Here is a 14689-nt window from a genome sequence, read left to right on the forward strand (position 1 = left end):
CAGTAATACAAACAGAGCAATTCAGGGAATCTCCTTTTATACCCAATCATGGCACCCACCTGTGCGAAAGACGGGCGATGTGGTGGCTAAACCATGAGGCAATGTGCCTCACAGTGACGATCTTGGTGTTGTCGGCAGCACAAAGCATCATGGTGCTTGCTGCTTGCTTCTCAGAATTCATTGCTGTGCTCTTTTTAAATACAGGTTGTTAAAAATTAAACAATGTTGCACTTTACTTGCATTTGATCTATATCGTTATGAGTGTGTGCATTAACTATACTGTACGTCAGGCTTGTTTGGTATTTGTTAATTTATTTCATGAAATTCTCACTGTGGCTTGTGTGTTAAACAGTGGCATTCCAGTCATGCTCATTCTATTACTCAGCAACTTAGTGACTTACCAAATGTGTGAGTTAAAAATTTCCAAGTGAGGTTTCATTCCCCGCAAAGAGTATTTGTCCTGATGTAAGTCATTGCTGCCACATTATTGTCAAATAGCCAGCAATGCGAACTGAATCAAAGATGTGCAGGTGAGTAATTGGACTACACAGATCAGCAAAAATGTTTTTTAAACCAAACTGTCACAGTCTTTATGTTGGCGCCTGCTGTTTCACCAGCGGCCTGTTGTGGGCTCAAGGTGTACATCGGGGCATACGAACAAGGTACCACTGTTTAGGGGGGCTTGGGGGCGGAGTGTGTGCTGAATGCCAGATCAGAATCAGAATCATCTTTATTTGCCAAGTATGTCCAAAACACACAAGGAATTTGTCTCCGGTAGTTGGAGCCGCTCTAGTACAACAGACAGTCAATTTACAGAACACTTTGGAGACATAAAGACATTGACAAAAAACAATTGTGCAAAAAGATGCAGAGTCCTCTAGCACTTAGAGCAGTTCGAATGACTAATATCGCAATAGTCCGGTGCAATGACCATTGTGCAAAGGGCGCTGAGACTTCAAGGAGTGTATGCGGTTTAAAGTACTAGTTCTAGTTTGCATTGATCGGTAGCGCCTACCTGAGGGAAGGAGCTGGAAGAGCTGGTGACCGGGGTGGGGAAGGGTCCGAGAGGATTTTGCACGCTCTTGTCTTAGTTCTGGCAGCGTGCAAGTCCTCAAGGGTGGGTAGGGGGGTACCGACAATCCTTTCAGCAGTTTTGATTGTCCGTTGCAGTCGGAGTTTGTCCTTTTTTGTAGCAGCACCAAACCAGACTGTGATGGAAGAACACAGGACTGATTCGATGACCGCTGTGTAGAACTGTCTCAGCAGCTCCGGTGGCAGGCCGTGCTTTCTCAGAAGCCGCAGGAAGTACATCCTCTGCTGGGCCTTTTTGAGGACGGAGTTGATGTTGGTCGCCCACTTCAGGTCCTGGGAGATTGTAATTCCCAGGAACTTGAAGGTCTTGACGGTTGACACAAGGCAGCTGGACAACGTGAGGGGCAGCTGTGGCGAAGGATGCCTCCTGAAGTCCACGATCATCTCTACAGTCTTGAGCGTGTTCAGCTCCAGGTTGTGTCGGCCGCACCACAGCTCCAGTCGATATGCAGACTCGTCACCGTCCTTGATGAGGCCGATGACAGTGGTGTCATCTGCAAACTTCAGGAGTTTGACAGTCGGGTTCGCTGAGGTGCAGTCGTTCGTGTAGAGAGAGAAGAGTAGCGGAGAGAGGACACAACCTTGGGGCGCCCCAGTGCTGATGCTGCGTGTGGATGAGGTGGCCTCCCCCAGCCTGACCTGCTGTGTCCTGCCCGTCAGAAAGCTGTAAATCCACTGGCAGATGGCAGGTGAGACGCTGAGCTGGAGGAGCTTGGATGAAAGGAGTTCAGGGATGATGGTGTTGAACGCTGAGCTGAAGTCCACGAACAGGATCCTCGCGTAGGTCCCTGCACTGTCGAGGTGTTCTAGGATGAAGTGCAGTCCCATGTTGACTGCATCATCCGCAGATCTGCTCGCTTGGTAGGCAAACTGCAGGGGGTCCAGCAGGGGACCTGTGACACTCTTGAGGTGGTCCAGCACGAGACATTCAAAGGACTTCATGACCACAGATGTCAAAGCGACAGGCCTGTAGTCATTCAGACCCGAGATTGCAGGTTTCTTGGGGACTGGAATGATGGTGGAGCGTTTGAAACAGGATGGAACTTCGCACATTTCCAGAGATCTGTTGAAGATCTGAGTGAAGACTGGAGCGAGCTGGTCTGCGCAGACTTTGAGGCAGGATGGGGACACGTGGTCCGGGCCTGCCGCTTTGTTAATCTTTTGTTGTTTGAAGATGCGTCACATCCTGTTCATGGATGGTTAACGCAGAGGTCAGAGGTGTGATTGTGGTCGCGGGTGCGGCCGGGTGGGTGTGTGGTGTGAAACTGTCCTTTTCAAATCTGCAGTAGAAGGTATTCAAGTCGTTGGCTCGTGTGCTATTGTTCTCAGCTTGGGGGGGTCGTCGCTTGTAATTAGTCAGCGATTGGAATGCATGCCAGACTGATTTAGAGTCGTTAGCGCTAAAGTATCGTTATCAAGAAGGGAAGATGAGGAGAAAGCTGGAGTAGCCGCTAAACTTATTTTCCAACTTTGCTGTATAGATCCTCTTTGCAATGTTAATTTTTTTAGTCAGCTGGTTTCTAGCTCGATTATACAGGGCCCTGTCCCCGCTCTGATATGCGTCCTCCTTAGCTTGGCGAAGCTGCTTAAGTTTAGCAGTGAACCACGGCTTATTGTTGTTGAATGTGCGAAATGATTTTGTTGGTACACAGACCTCTTCACAGAAACTGATATAGGATGTGACAGTGTCCGTATATTCATCCAGGCTGCCAGCTGAATTTTCAAAGACACTCCAGTCTGTGCAGTCTAAACAGCTTTGAAGTTCCATCTTGGCTTAATTTGTCCACTTTTTGACTTGTTTTCACTGTAGGCTTCGCACATTTAAGTTCTTGCCTGTACGTCGCTATAAAGTGAATTAAGCAGTGATCAGACGAGCCCAGGGCTGCACGAGGTATAGCACGGTATGCGTTTTTTACCGTAGTGTAGCAGTGGTCTAAAGTATTATTTTCCCTGGTAGGACAGTCGATGTGCTGCTTGTATTTAGGGAGTTCGTGGTTGAGTTTAGCTTTGTTAAAGTCCCCGAGAATAATGAGGGGTGAGTCGGGGTGTTTTTTTTTCAATTTCGTTGACTTGATCGGCGAGCGTTAGCAATGCGGCGTTCGTGTTAGCTTGAGGCGTTATATAGACTCCAGCCAGTATGAATGATGCGAACTCACGTGGCGAGTAGAATGGTTTACAGTTTAAAAATAGCAACTCCAAATGCGGGCTGCAGTGTGTGCTGAGCACCGTGACGTCCGTACACCATTTTTTGTTGATATAGAGACATATCCCGCCGCCCTTTGTTTTTCCCGATGATTCCATGTCGCGGTCCGCTCGATGAATGTGGAAGCCGGGAAGCATGACGCCGCCATCGGGTACAGCGTCGCAAAGCCAGGTCTCCGTGAAGCACATGGCCGCGGAACGTCCGAAGTCTTTACTGGTCTTTAACAGAAGATGTAAGGTCTACCCCTTACCCCTTGTGTAAGTGAGTCGTGTAAGGTCTCCAAAGACGGACGAAAAACACAAAAACAAAGACAATACTAGAGAGCGCGTTACCGAGGCGACCACACTGGTAGGCGCCATCATGTATTTACTGTATACTGTATACATGGATCCCACACTAACTGACGTGCAATTTGGCGGCTAAGTGATGTCTCCACAACTCAAAATACAATCGATGATTTTACTGTCTTTATGGGCCTCTCGTTTTTTTCTTCCGCATGAGCATTTGCAGCCGCTTGCATCCTCGCAACCCCCTATCTGTTCCCCCAGTTGTCATGCTAATGTAAAGCTATACGATTTAAAGTAAAAAAAAAAAGCAACACTTTAATCACATCATGATCATTTTATGTCAATTCATAAAGCACAAGTGTATAAAAGCTAAATAATAAAAACTGCTATTGTCCACATGTTTCTGCACCTAAATGTACGTTTGACTAATGTGCAGAGCACACTTACCTATGGTTCTGATCCATCTCCAGTAAAGCTGATAAAGCTGATGTTCCTTTTTTGCCTTGCAGCGGCACCATCGGTTCGGAAGGATATGAAAGGAGAATATTCATGGCCTTCATTGGTGTGCCTTTCTGCAGTGTAAAATATGAATAAAGACACCAAAGTCAAGTTTAGCTCATACAGATGCAGGTATTCATATGAATTCCCTGTTGGAACCTCTTAGCGTGACGTTTCAGACAATAATTGATACTTTCTGTTTCACGAAGCTCGTACATGAACTGACCCATAATAATGGTGAAGATTTGGGACTAACCTGAGGCACCGCGACCTCGAATGCAATGGTTCTCTTGTATACCACTGCTATGTCTGACCACTAGATAAAATTTGAAGTCTTGGCCCATTGACAACAACAAATGCTATACCAGCTGTAATATTAGTTCAATTGCTACTGCGCTCTCTGAGCTATTCCCCACAGCTACTGCTTCCTTTCCTTCTTCTGTTGATATTGATCATCTCACAAATCATTTTAATGTGGCTCTCTGTAACGGCCTTGACACCGTACCACCATTAAGACTAAAAATGCATACTAAGGGACTTAAGCCTGGTACACACAAAGAGAATCAACCTTTTTTTTTTTGTCTCGATTCTGCCCCTTCCCGACCAAGCACATCAAACAGCAGACAATCTTACGTTTTACGTCTAAGATTATCTAAGATTGTCCATAGGTTTGAAGTATGTTAAGAGTGGATTCTTCCCGAGTTTACAGCCCAAAACAGGTCGGGGCTGACAATCTTAAATAATGTACCTGTTCAATATTTACAACCAAAACTCTTCACGTGTGTGGGGAAAGCAGACTTCTCCCGAGTCATGACTCGGTGAATTGTGACGTGACAATTTTTGGAGGAAAAAAATTTTGCATTATACACGAGAAATTACGGTAATTGTGTTTACTATTGTGGGTTTAAATCATCACGCGGGATAGTGCACGTTTGTGGACGGAAGATGGCGGTATTGCTGTAGCAATGCAGATAAACCGGTGGTAAAGCTTGTTATAGTCTCACGTTGTAGATCTCAAAATTGGTTAAAATAAAAACACAGAGCTTCAATCGTACAATTGTAGCGGGGTGTTTAAGCAAACGAGCGACAACGGTAACATTTAAATGAATCACAATCGCGATTGTGGCGCGAGTGGATTTAATGGCTTTAGCTGTTCTGCAAAGCGAGAGAAGATTATACTTCTGCCTCTGGTTTCAAATCCAGCCTCCCGGCATGTTCTCCCCGTGCCTGCGTGGATTTTCCCCGGGTACTCCGGTTTCCTCCCACATTCCCCAAAAAAACATGCATGGTAGGTTGATTGGAGACTAATTTGTCCGTAGGTGTGAAATTGAGTGTGAATGGTTATTTGTTTATATGTGCCCTCCGATTGGCTGACGACCAGTTCAGGGTGCGCTCCACCTATGACCACAATTCAGCTGAAATAAGCGCCAGCACACCCGCGAGCCTAGTGAGGATAAGTGCTTTGGAAAATGGATGGATGAATATGTTATACTTTTAACCCTAAAAGCCCCTGTGGCATAGGTGACGTATGCGGTGACTGAATAATTCATTTCGGGTTTCGGACGGCGTCCTGTGTGGCTGTGTATTATTTTCTCTCTAGACATTTATTGGCCTGCTATTTTGCTGTTCAAAGTTGGTTACTAGTCTTCGCTATATTATGGTTCTAGCCAGACCTATGTGACAAGTGTACCATGTCACGGACACACACCATCAACCAGATGCCCCCAACCGCTGATAGTTCTGCATTTCCACCTTCTCCCCCGCTGAGACAAGGATGCCTAATTTATCTCATCTGGACTTTAAATTAATTAACAGTTCCCCGAGAAACCTGGCCTTCCAGTCATCAAAGACCCCCGGTGGTGCTCAGGACCCAAAATAGTTTGAAAATCCACTGGTCAGCCGTGGCCCAATGGTTAAGACCATTGCCTGCCACCGTGGGGGACTTAGGTTCAAGACCCCCGACTGGACCATCCGCCAACATCCCCCAGACTCATGGCTGTGGTTTCCTTGAGCAAGACACTGATACCCCGAAATGCTCCCCTGCTCCAGTGTGTTCCACTAACGTGTATGTGTTCACTGTGATGGGTTAAATGCAGAGAATAAAGTTTGTGTGCATGCATGCATGTTCATGACTATAAAAGGTGATTCTTCTTCTTCTTCTGGTCCTGCATGCCAAGATAAAAGTTCAAAAGGACCATTTTCCCCTTTGAAATGCAACTCAGGACCTCTGGGACAATGGATGGAACACCAGCGACACCCACTGGCGGTTGAGAGTTACTGCCAGCCACAGTCTTCACCGAATTTTAATGTTGTGCAATAGTTTAAGAACTTTGCACGAATGCTCCCAGTCTTACCACCACACCAATGTCACTAGTGATTGTATTTCTTTGAATTTGAATGTCTGATGTCAAATCTGTTTGTCAACTGAACCGGATGAGACGTTTCACCCCACACAAGAAAAAAGCCACATCGCAAATACTAAATGCTCTCAGCACCCACATAAAATTGAAACACTATTACGTGGATTAAACAGAGTGTGCGTGACAATGCAAAGCCGGGAACCGGTTTCCTTATCTTAGACCCAATAATTAATCTTTTATTCCCACTGGTTTAAAACCACAACTAATCCAAGGAGGAAAATTTATACCAAGAGGTGCGGTCTATCTCCCTTTTGGTCCACGGGGCCACTCCTTCTCGGTCTTTTGTGCATAAAAGGCCCCTTTGTCTTGACTAGCTAGCTCGCTCGTTCCCTTTGCCGACGAACCTGGCTCAGCCAGGAAGCCCCACCTCTCACGACAAGGTGGCGAGGACGCACATGACCTTCCTCCGCCGCAGGCACCCTGCCAGAACCCCGAACCACACTTATGCTTGGACAGTTTACGGACAAAGCTCCGTTGGGAAGGAAACTGGCGGCGCACGTCTGCTCCGAGCGTCTGGCGACCAGTGCCACCCAAGGGCTCCTGCCGCCCTGCACTCGAAGCTATTCATTTGCTTTTTCTTTTGTTCTGCTGCTTTTTCCATCAAATCCACCTGCTCCTCTACCCGAGAGAGCACCCGAGAGATCGACCAGCCTGCCTAAATTGTGGTCCACGCAACGAAAATTTCACGTGCGTTCTACTAAAGTACATGGGTTTAAATTAACGGTAGCAGGTGTTCCCCCTGACTTTCAAATATCTACATAAACATAAATAAATGTTTCTTGTTTAAACATGTTTTTCTTACCATTATTGTGGAAAATCCCTTCCTTGACCCGTCACCTTATCGTGGTGGAGGGGTTTGTGTGTCCCAATGATCCTAGGAGCTAAGTTGTCTGGGGCTTTATGCCCCTGGCAGGGTCACCTATGGCAAACAGGGCCTAGGGTGAGGGACCAGAAAAAGCACGGCTCAAAGACCCCTTATGATGACGACAAAAAATGGACTGAGGTTTCCCTTGCCCGGACACAGGTCACCGGGCCCCCCCCTCTGGAGCCAGGCCTGGAGGTGGGAGCGCCTGGTGGCCGGGCACAGCCCGAAAGGGTAACGTGGGTCCCCCTTCCCATGGGCTCACCACCTGTGGGAGGGGCCATAGGGTTAGGGTGCAGTGCGAGCTGGGCGGGGGCCGAAGGCGGGGGCCGAAGGCGGGGACCTTGGCGATCCAATCCCCGGCTAGAGAAGCTGGCTCTCGGGACGTGGAATGTCAACTCTGTGGCAGGGAAGGAGACCGAGCTGATGTGTGTGCTTGAGAAGTTCAGACTAGATATAGTCGGATTCGCCTCCACGCACAGCTTGGGCTCTGGTACCAGTACTCTCGAGAGGGGTTGGACTCTCTTCCACTCTGGAGTTGCCCACGGTGAGAGGCGCCGAGCAGGTGTGGGTATACTTATTGCTCCCCGGCTCAGCGCCTGTACGTTGGGATTCACCCAGGTGGACGAGAGGGTAGCCTCCCTCCGCTTTCGGGTGGGGGGATGGGTCCTGACTGTTGTTTGTGCCTATGCACCAAACAGCAGTTCCGAGTACCCACCCTTTTCGGAGTCCTTGGAGGGGGTGCTGGAGAGCGCTCCCGCTGGGGACTCCATCGTTCTGCTGGGGGACTTCAATGCTCACGTGGGCAATGACAGTGAGACCTGGAAGGGCGTGATTGGGAGGAACGCCCCCCCCCCCCCCCCCCCCCCCCGAACCCAAGCGGTGTTCTGTTATTGGACTTCTGTGCTCATCACGGATTGTCCATAACGAACACCATGTTCAAGCATAAGGGTGTCCACACGTGCACTTGGCACCAGGACACCCTAGGTCGCAGTTTGATGATCGACTTTGTGGTCGTGTCATCGGACTTGCGGCCGCATGTCTTGGACACTCGGGTGAAGAGAGGGGCGGAGCTGTCAAATGATCTGGTGGTGAGTTGGCTCCGATGGTCGGGGAAGATGCCGGTCCGACATGGCAGGCCCAAACGTATTGTGAGGATCTGATGGGGAGTTGCAACTCCAACCTCTGACAGAACTTTGCTCAGGTTAAAAAGCTCTTCGGTGGTAAGGCCCCGGGGGTGGATGAAAGGGGACCGGAGGGTGTGTTCCAACTACAGGGGGAATCACACTCCTCAGCCTCCCTGGTAAGGTCTATTCAGTAGTGTTGGAGAGGAGTGTCCGTCGGGAAGTGGAATCTCAGATTCAGGAGGACCAGTGTGGTTTTCGTCTTGGCCATGGAACAGTGGACCAGCTCTACACCCTTGGCAGGGTCCTCGAAGGTGCATGGGAGTCCAGCCCAACCAGTCGACATGCGTTTTGTGGACTTGGAGAAGGCGTTTGACCGTATCCCTCGGGGGGTGCGCTTCGGGCGTATGGGGTACCGAACCACCTGATACGGGCTGTTCGGTCCCGGTACGACCGTAGTCAGAGTTAGGATCGCATATCCGGCAGTAAGTCGGACTCATTTCCGGTGAGGGTTGGACTCCGCCAAGGCTGCCCTTTGGACAGAATTTTATGGACAGAATTTCTAGGCACGGCAGAGGCGTAGATGGGATCCCGTTTGGTGGCCTCAGTATTTCATCTTTGCTTTTTTCAGATGATGTGGTTCTGTTGGCTTCATCAGGCCGTGATCTCCAACACTCACTGGAGTGGTTCGTGTGTGAAGTGGATGGGATGAGAATCAGCACCTCTAAATCTGAGACCATGGTCCTCAGTCGGAAAAAGGTGGAGTGCTCTCTCCAGGTCTTTGTATCTTTGTATCGGTCCATTGTGGTGAAGAAAGAGCTGTGGTCACGAGCTGTGGGTCTTGACCGAAAGAACAAGATCCCGGATACAAGCGGCCAAAATTAGTTTCCTCCGCAGGGTGTCCGGGCTTTCCCTTAAAGATGGGGTGAGAAGCTCTGTCATCGGGGATGGGCTCAGAGTCGAGCCGCTGCTCCTCCGCGTTGAGAAGAGCATCTGTTTAGGATGCCTCCCTGGTGTGAGGTCTTCTGGGCACATCCAACCGGGAAGAGACCCCGGGACGACCCAGGATACGCTGGATAGACTACGTATTTTGGCTTGCCTGGGAACATCATTTCTAGGTGCAGTCGAGGCTTAGAGGGGGTCCTGTTTGGTGGCCTCAGTATTGCATCTCTGCTTTTTGCGGATGATGTGGTTCTGTTGGCTTCATCAAGCTCATCAAGCTCACTGGAGCAGTTCGCAGCTGAGTGTGAAGCGGCTGGGATGGGAATCAGCACCTCCAATTGTGAGACCATGGTCCTCAGTCGGAAAAGGGTGGCGTGCCCTCTCCAGGTCGGCGATGAGATCCTGTCCCAAGTGAAGGAGTTCAAGTATCTTGGGGTCTTGTTCACGAGTGAGGGAAGAATGGAACGGGATATCGACAGGGGGACCGGTGCAGCGTCTGCAGTGATGCGGACTTTGTATCGATCCGTTGTGGTAAAGAAGGAGCTAAGCTGAAAGGCGAAGCTCTCGATTTACCGGTCGATCTACGTTCCTACCCCCACCTATGGTCACGAGCTGTGGGTTGTGACCGAAAGAACAAGATCCTGGATACAAGCGGCCGAAATGAGTTTCCTCCGCAGGGTGTCAGGGCTCTCCCTTAGAGATAGGGTGAGAAGCTCGGTCATCCGGGAGGATCTCAGAGTATAGCCGCTGCTCCTCCACATCGAGAGGAGCCAGAAGGTGGCTCGGGCATCTGTTTAGGATGCCTTCAGGACGAGGCAGGTGAGGCATGTCCCACCGGGAGAAGACCCCGGGGACGACCCAGGACCCTTTTATTCCAATATGACAGGGGTACGTACGTATGACTGCATATATGTACAGTTTTGCTCATAAGTTTACATACCCTGGCAGAATTTGTGAAATATTGTTTTTGTTAAATATGACTCACTGAACAACATCATTAATTTCTTTATGGTTATGTTTTGTTTAATGATAATGCTTTTCTGAAATGCTTGACCGTTTAATTCAAATCCCATTAAAATCAAATTAAATGCGTTTCACCTGGACCTTCATGTTTTCTTTAAAGAATTGCACCCATCTTACAAATTCTGCCTGGGTAATCAAACATATGAGCACAACTGTGTTTTCTAATTTACTAAATAAAAGTAGGGCTGTGTAGAATTTTGAGGTTAACTTTGGGGGTTCGCATTATACATGGGTGCGCATTATACACGAGAAATTACGGTACTTTACATATTTTGTCGTATGGAATGTTAGAAAAGGCTTGATGAAATGATATTACTCAAACAGAAGAATCAGCAACAGGAGGTATAGGAAAAACTGACCCATTCATTACTAACCAATGGGTTACATAAACTAACTTTAAAAATAATCACAAAAATATATTACGAAACCATGAAAAAAAAATTTCATGGTCAATATATAATACATGAATACAAATAGGGCAAAATAAAAATTAAAGTTCAATTCAGTTATATATTGATAAATTTTTTTGGACGATCATTATATGGTGGGAACATCATTTGCTTTCTCCACGTGCGTAAATACGCTTTTGAACTTCTTGATGCAACTGTGGTTCAGTAGTATTGTGAATCACTGTTCCTGCTGTGCATGTCTTGGCCTCTGAAGGGTAGTGTGATACACGCAATGAGATACACACTTGCAGTAACAAAGTAGAAGTCATGATCGAATAGTATTATTACTCATTCACAGAATTTGAATATATGCCAGAGAGTATCGCTATATCGTTTGTATGTGGTTATACAGCATTTGTGTGCCAATATTCATTATTTTGAGAGCTATAACTGCCTCGAGTTCAATGCTAATTTTTGTTAGTTTGTCAATTATGTTTTTCATTCATTGTGTGTTCACTTTGAGCAAGCGATTTCTGAACAAGAAGAAAGAAAGAAATTAAGGCTGTGATCTATTTGAAAATTCAATAGGTGCAATTCTTTTGTTAAACTGGAGTTTCAATAAACGACTTTAAGAAAGCAACATTCACTCTTACTCCTTGCTACTATGTTAGCACCTTAGCAAAATGTTGTGATCACGTGGTATCTGCATGCCGTCCGTGTGCTGCTGGATAAAAGTGCTGGAGCGCCGCATGGAATGAACTTCTATAAAGAGTGGTAAAATCTGAGATTTTAGACCCAGTCTGATCCAATACTGTTTTTTTTGTTTGTTTGTTTTTTATTTTTTTACAGACATCGGACCGATTTCCGATCTCAAAGATCAGATCGGGACAACCCTAGCAATTATGATGGCTATTCCAGCTTTCTCCTCATCTTCCCTTCTTGATAACGATACTTTAGCGCTAACGACTCTAAATCAGTCTGGCATGCATTCCAATCGTTGACAAATTACAAGCGACGATCCCCCCAAGCTGAGAACAATAGCACACTAGCCAACGACTTGAATACCTTCTACTGCAGATTTTAAAAGGACACTTTCACACCCACCCAGCCACACCACCAACCACTATCACACCACCGACTTCTGCGTTAACCATCCGCGAACAGGATGTGAGACGCATCTTCAAACAACAAAAGATTAACAAAGCGGCAGGCCCAGAACATGTGTCCCCATCCTGCCTCAAAGTCTGCACGGACCAGTTCGCTCCAGTCTTCACTCAGATCATCAATAGATCTCTGGAACTGTGGGAAGTACCATCCTGTTTCAAACGCCCCACCATTATTTCAGTACCCAAGAAACCTGCAATCGCAGGTCTAAATGACTACAGGCCTGTCGCCTTGACATCTATGGTCATGAAGTCCTTTGAACGTCTCATGCTGGACCACCTCAAGAGCTTCACAGGCCCCTTGCTGGACCCCTGCAGTTTGCCTAACGAGCAAACAGGTCTGCGGATGATGCAGTCAACATGGGACTGGACTTCATCCAAGAACACCTCGACAGTGCAGGGACCTACGCGAGGATCCTGTTCGTGGACTTCAGCTCAGCGTTCAACACCATCATCCCTGAACTCCTTTCCTCCAAGCTTCTCCAGCTCAGCGTCTCACCTGCCATCTGCCAGTGGATTTACAGCTTCCTGACGGGCAGGACACAGGAGGTGAGGCTGGGGGAGGCCATCTCATCCACACGCAGCATCAGCACTGGGGCGCCCCAAGGTTGTGTCCTCTCTCTGCTGCTCTTCTCTCTCTACACGAACGACTGCACCTCAACCCACCCGGCTGTGAAACTCCTGAAGTTTGCAGATGACACCACTGTCATCGGCCTCATCAAGGACGGTGACAAGTCTGCATATCGACAGGAAGTGGAGCGGCTGGAGCTGTGGTGCGGCCGACACAACCTGGAGCTGAACACACTCAAGACTGTAGAGATGATCGTGGACTTCAGGAGACATCCTTCGCCACAGCTGCCCCTCACGCTGTCCAGCTTCCTTGTGTCAACCGTCGAGACCTTCAAGTTCCTGGGAATTACAGTCTCTCAGGACCTGAATTGGGCGATCAACATCAACTCCGTCCTCAAAAATGGCCAGCAAAGGATGTACCTCCTGCTGCTTCTGAGAAAGCACGGCCTGCCACAGGAGCTGCTGAGGCAGTTCTACACAGCGGTCATCGAATCAGTCCTGTGTTCTTCCATCATGGTCTGGTTTGGTGCTGCTAGAAAAAAGCACAAACTCTGACTGCAACGGACAATCAAAACTGCTGAAAGAATAGTCGGTACCCCCTACCCACCATTGAGGACTTGCACGCTGCCAGAACTAAGACAAGAGCGTGGAAAATCCTCTCGGACCCTCCACATTCCGGTCACCAGCTCTTCCAGCTCCTTCCCTCAGGTAGGCGCTACCGATCAATGCAAACTAGAACTAGCAGACATTCTAACAGCTTCTTCCCTCTTGCAATCAACTTCTTGATTGACACCTAACCTACAATTCCATTGCAACATGCTGGCAATTTTTTGTCTTTTGTCTTGAGTTTGTCGTCACATTTCTGTCGGGCCAATTATATATTACCCGTGCACTCACTGTAGTAGTCTCACCACGCTGCACTATTTGCATATCTTGAAGTCTCGGCGCCCTTTGCACAACGGTCATTGCACCAGACTATTCCAATATTCGTCATTCGAACTGCTCTTAAGTGCTAGAGGACTGCATCTTTTTGCAAAATTGTCCAAAAAATAATAATAATAATGTACCGGCATTACCAGATAACTTGCAACCCTTTATTGCTCAGTGACTGTTTTTCTCAATGTCTTTATGTCTCAAAAGTGTTCTCTGTCAATTGACTGTCTGTTGTCGTACTGGAGCGTCTCCAATTACCGGAGACAAATTCCTTGTGTGTTTTTTGGACATAATTAGCAAATAAAGATGATTCTGATTGTCAGAAGTGTAGTTTATTTGCTGCCATGGAGGCGATGATTTGTGACATGCTCAGTTTTTCAATTGTTTCTACTCTTGGAAGTGAGTAGTGATGAAGGAAATTCTCAAGTTCACAAATGACAAGATCAATCATAGTTAACATGTCTTGCTAAGGCACACACATGAGCTAGCTGATATGCTTGGTTTAGCTAAGGCTCTTCATCTATTCCCTGGTCATACAGGATTATATACTGGAACACTACATGTAAATACAGTTATGTGTATCTCATTATGACATGTCTAAAACAGCACATTGTGGGAATTGTGACCTAATTAAAATTCACTAATTTCCAGACTACATCCTTTGGCTGGCCTGGGAACGCATCGGGATCCCCCCGGAAGAGCTGGATGAAGTGGCTGGGGAGAGGGAAGTCTGGGCGTCCCTGCTAAAGCTACTGCCCCCGCGACCCAACGTCGGATAAGCGGTAGAAAATGGATGGATGGATAATTTCCATGCATTTGCAATTGTCTCGGCATTGCAAGGAAAAAGAATCAAGGAAAACAAATCATCACAGAACTTAAGGAATTAAGAAGTCTGCAGTTACACACAGACAAGAGGGCAATTTAAAAAATGGCATCTCAATACTGTATTTTTGGGAAATTTTCTTCTTTTAGAGTGAAAGAGAGTATGGATCCATAAACCTTCAACTAAAAATGACTAGAACATGAAAACACAATTTTTACCTCAAGAGTCATGTCTTAAACAGCTTTGGAATCATTTTGATTGTAAACATCTACAGAGATATAGCTCCCATAGAAGGTTGCTTCTGTAAAGAAAAATGAAAAGCAAAAAGAGAAAACAAGAAAATACCTAGCAAGTTAAAAA

At 47.2% G+C, this 14689-nt stretch overlaps 1 protein-coding gene across 17 annotated transcripts in view; it reads right to left on the reverse strand.

The window, feature by feature from the left end:
- depdc5 (DEP domain containing 5, GATOR1 subcomplex subunit) overlaps positions 1-14689 on the reverse strand; it is a 238272-nt gene that overhangs the window by 65707 nt on the left and 157876 nt on the right. For all 17 annotated transcript variants that reach the window (XM_061796516.1, XM_061796515.1, XM_061796514.1 and 14 more), the window contains one exon: positions 4030-4154. In XM_061796516.1, the coding sequence (XP_061652500.1) occupies positions 4030-4154 (125 nt within the window). The remainder of the gene's footprint in view (positions 1-4029; positions 4155-14689) is intronic.

The sequence above is a fragment of the Phyllopteryx taeniolatus genome, chromosome 14 (genome assembly GCF_024500385.1).
Source record: "Phyllopteryx taeniolatus isolate TA_2022b chromosome 14, UOR_Ptae_1.2, whole genome shotgun sequence".
Taxonomy (NCBI): Eukaryota; Metazoa; Chordata; class Actinopteri; order Syngnathiformes; family Syngnathidae; genus Phyllopteryx; species Phyllopteryx taeniolatus.